General features: G+C 36.0%; 1 protein-coding gene across 1 annotated transcript; it reads right to left on the bottom strand.

Moving 5' to 3' along the window:
• Positions 1 to 3,536: 3,536 nt before the first annotated feature.
• On the bottom strand, positions 3,537 to 4,256 carry LOC111043720. Its single transcript, XM_022328752.2, has one exon. The coding sequence runs from the start codon at positions 4,254 to 4,256 to the stop codon at positions 3,537 to 3,539; it is 720 nt and encodes a 239-aa protein (XP_022184444.2).
• Between the last annotated feature and the right edge of the window lie 261 nt (positions 4,257 to 4,517).

Below are 4,517 nucleotides of genomic sequence, written 5' to 3' on the forward strand. Positions count from 1 at the left end.
GCTTTCATTTTTAAAAGACAAGGAGATTTCCAGCCGCTTCTCTTCCTGCTTAACAGCATTCCAGCGACTCACGGATCCTATTAAGAGAAGAAACATTGCATGAAGAGCACTCACTGCATTTTGAGACATCTGTGGGTCTCTTTTCACTCCTCTCCTGCATTTCATTATTCTCTGTCTCTCACTCTCTCTCTTTCCCACTAAAGCTATTGCTCATTCTATCTCTATATTATTTTCTCTCTCTCTCTCCTCTCGAAATTATTTGGATGAAATCAAAGAGAAATTTTGTTGGCGCTCCAAAGCGTAACAGTTCTTTGTTTCAAGCTGGTGTTTTATTAATTGCATTATAAAACATGCGCTTTGAGTTCTGGCTCAAAGTTCAACTATGAGTTCATATTGTATTTTTCAATACAAATGAAATAATCAATGATATTGTACTTGCAGTGTGTAATCGATACTATCGCTTTATTTGAAAATTCTCTATTCTTTATTCAAAAAAAAAATAAATGAATAAATAACAATCAAATACATTCCAAAAAGCAAATACAACATTTTTTCCTTATTTATAATGTGTTCCCTATAGGCTACCCTGGGTGGGGACACTTGAATATTTATGATAGAATATTAATATACAAATTTAAATATTATAACATGAGGAACATTATAATTGAATAAATGATATCATATTGAAATAATCAATATGTCAATTGTAATCATTCTCGCACACATTCACACGCACACACATTCACACATGCATGCACACACACCACACAACACACACCACACACCACACACACACACACACACACACACACACACACACACACACACACACACACACACACACACACACACACACACACACACACACACACACACACACACACACAACACACACACACACCACACACAACACACACACCACACACACACACACACACACACACACACACACACACACACACCACACACACACACACCACACCACACACACACACACCACACACACACACACACACACACCACACACACCACACACACACACACACACCACACACCCACACACACACACACACACACACACACACACACACACACCACACACACCACACACACACACACACACCACACACACACCACACACACACCACACACACACACACACACACCACACACACACACACACACACACACACACCACACACACACCACAACACACACACACACACACACACACACACACACACACACACCACACACACACACACACACACACAACACACACACACACACCACACACACCACACACACACACACACCACACACACACACACACACACACCACACACCCACACACACACACACACAACACACACACACACAACACACACACACACACACCACACACCACACACACACACACACACACACACACACACACACACACACACACTTACACAAAGTGGTTGCTGTTTTTTTTTCATATTTAGTTCAATATAATTCATAGTTAACGTTTTTAATTCATAATTATTTTTAGCTGAATCCAGCATTGATTTGAATAGAGAAGAATGTCTTATTACTTATATGTCTTATTGTCTTATAAACTGTATATCACGAGATGAATTAGGAAAATAATAAAAACTTCTACTGGTAATATTGATAGTTCTCGGAAGAGTATCATTGAACTATATTGTTTAGGTTTATTAAAAATTATTTTTAATATATGTTTCTGACCAGTAATCACAGGTTTTATATGAACATTGTATGCACTCCCATAGCATATTAATCCATAATTTATTCTAGAACCAAAAATTGCATGGTATAATTGTATCAATACTTCTTTTGGACATAACTGTCTGAGGTAATAGAGATTCCTTATGTATACAAATAACTCATGTTTTATTTTCTGTACATGATCTGGCCAAGTGAGCCTACTATCCAATATGAGGCCCAGATACTTAACTGTACGTGCTTGTCTTATTGTTTCACAGTTACACATTTGATGTGGTATTTTTTATATATGCCAGTGTAGCTGTTATTATCCCTAGCTTGCAAATAAATTTGCAAATATTTAAGGCCGTCCGGCTCGCAAATATATTGAGGTTCTGACCACAGCTCTAGCTCAGTCATAGATGCATGAATACTCTCAATGTAATGAAACACCATGGGTTCCAGTAACTGATAATTAACAATTCTCACCGTTGCTCTCTTGAAGATATTGAAGATTATCAATAAGGAAATCAGAAAGATAGTTGGTGACTGATTATCAGTAGCCATATATTCAATCAAGAATAATGAAACTCAACTATTATTCTTCTAATTGAGTTTCAAAACGCTCGTCATAAATATAGGTATGCACTAATTTATCCTTTCGAAATTCGTTGAGACTTACAACGCCAGTTCTTGAAGTTCTCTGGATCCTTATATGGTATATTGTAGACTTATTATTATAAGTATCAGTAAAATTTTGCTGGCTGAATAATATGACTATCATCAAAGTATGATAAGCAATAACTGTACTGAATAAGATCAATATTGATTAATTCATTAAATATATATACTGCAGAACAAGAATGCTTGGTACCAAGACAGCTCAAACTGTATATCACGAGATGAATTAGGAAAATAATAAAAACTTCTAAGATCTTGTATGCTGACATAAAACACAAATATATTCCCATAAAACAATACAAATATAAAACTTCCTTATAAATATAATTCCATATAAATAAATTCTTCGATATCTCAGTTATCACAGGAATTGTTTGCATACACAATATTGTGAGCTATAAAAAAATATATTCATTTATTAATACTGATATGTGAAACTTCAGATCGAATCAGAATTTAACAAATTGGAATCTGTTCAGTCTATAGGTTCAATAGAACATACTTTGATCAATGAATAATAATCAATAAAATAATAGTTCTAAAATCTCAGGGTATGTGGATTTGTGCCATGCACGGAAACAAGCTTCCTATGCTTATCAAATATATTCATAAAAAGAGCTCTTATTCAATCTATGATAGTGTTCGACACGTTGCGAATTTCTTAAACTTGAATAAAAATTTATATAGCGCTTTAAATAATTCCCCAATTCACTGATAAAGGCCTTCGGTTTCAATGAGCTCAAAGCTATTAAATATTTCTTCAAAGTACAAGGTCAATTCGTTAAGAAATATTTTGGGTGAGTTTGATTGCAACCTGTAAGCAGCCAACAACTGAAATTAAAAATTATTATATGAACAAGATATATGTACACAGTCCCCTGAAATAAAACCGATTGTCTTTGTTTTGAACGTTATCTCACTGCTTATATAAACCAAAGTTCCTCCTGCTCTGTAGTTATGATTAAAATTACCATGTACGGAATAGCCCTCTATATGATATAAGTCTATTACATTCTCTAGTATCCATATTTCTGTCAAGACTATTATTAGCGGTTTGTTTTCTAATTTCCTCATTTGCACTGAGAATAAATCGAAATTACTTCGCAGACTGCTTATATTTTGATGAATAATTAGTGTTTCTCTGTTACTTATGTCTGATGCCATTTTTTTTTACTGGCAATGTTATTTTCTGGGTTACCTGGCTGTTCTGATGCACTTCTCACGCTCAACTTTCTCACTTGTTCACTGTTCTTGAGTTCAATAACTGGTGTTCCGTCTTCTTTCCTTGCTAGAATCTTTCCTTCCTTGATCCATAGGTATTTGATGTCGCCTCTTTTGAAGATCTCTCTCGCCATGGTGAAAATCCTTCTTCGCGTAGGAGCTAGACTTTCATTCACATATACTGGATGGTCCGTTGTTCCTCCCATCTGCTTTGTAGAAAACTGCCTCGTAGCTTTCCTTTTATTCAATATTACTTGTTTGTCTGTTCTACAAACGAACTTAACAACGATTGGTGGAGGTAGGTTTTCATTTTGTTGTTTTAGTCTGTGACAAATGTCGATTGCATCTGCTTCTATTTTGTGTCCCAATGCTTCGCTCATTCTACAAATGATTTCTGTTACATCTTCATCCTGTTTTCTGGGTATACCATTTATTTCCAGCATGTTCGATCTTGAGTATTGCTCCATATCCTCGACGAGCTCCTCCAGCTCTGCATTTTCTTTCCTGAGGCTAGCTACTTCTGTTGAAAGCTTATCGATGTTGATGTGGCATGTGCTAATTTGCTTGTTTTGCTCATCAAACTTCTTATTTATGTCGTTGATCGCCTGAGGACATGATTCAATTGATTTCCCAAGCTCCAACTCCATTTCTTAATATTCTCCTTCATCAACGTCTGATATCCTGCGATTACCTCAAGAACTCCTGCGAGTTCTTGGAGAGTCACTTCCTTGTTTCCTGTTGTCGATTCACTCACCATACTTTTGCGATGTGTAGAGGAACAGCTGCTACATCTCCAAATTTGTTTGTTTGTGTAGTCCGCATCGTCCCTGGTTAGAGCAAATGAGGATTTAGAGCAAATAAGACAAGACAATTTTAAATCTTCAAATAAAATATTCACTACAGCACGG

The sequence above is a fragment of the Nilaparvata lugens genome, chromosome 2 (genome assembly GCF_014356525.2).
Source record: "Nilaparvata lugens isolate BPH chromosome 2, ASM1435652v1, whole genome shotgun sequence".
Taxonomy (NCBI): domain Eukaryota; kingdom Metazoa; phylum Arthropoda; class Insecta; order Hemiptera; family Delphacidae; genus Nilaparvata; species Nilaparvata lugens.

What these genes read in the sequence shown, in the direction of transcription:
- LOC111043720 (XM_022328752.2), bottom strand. Translation starts at nt 4,256, where the DNA reads ATGGAGTTGGAGCTTGGGAAATCAATTGAATCATGTCCTCAGGCGATC.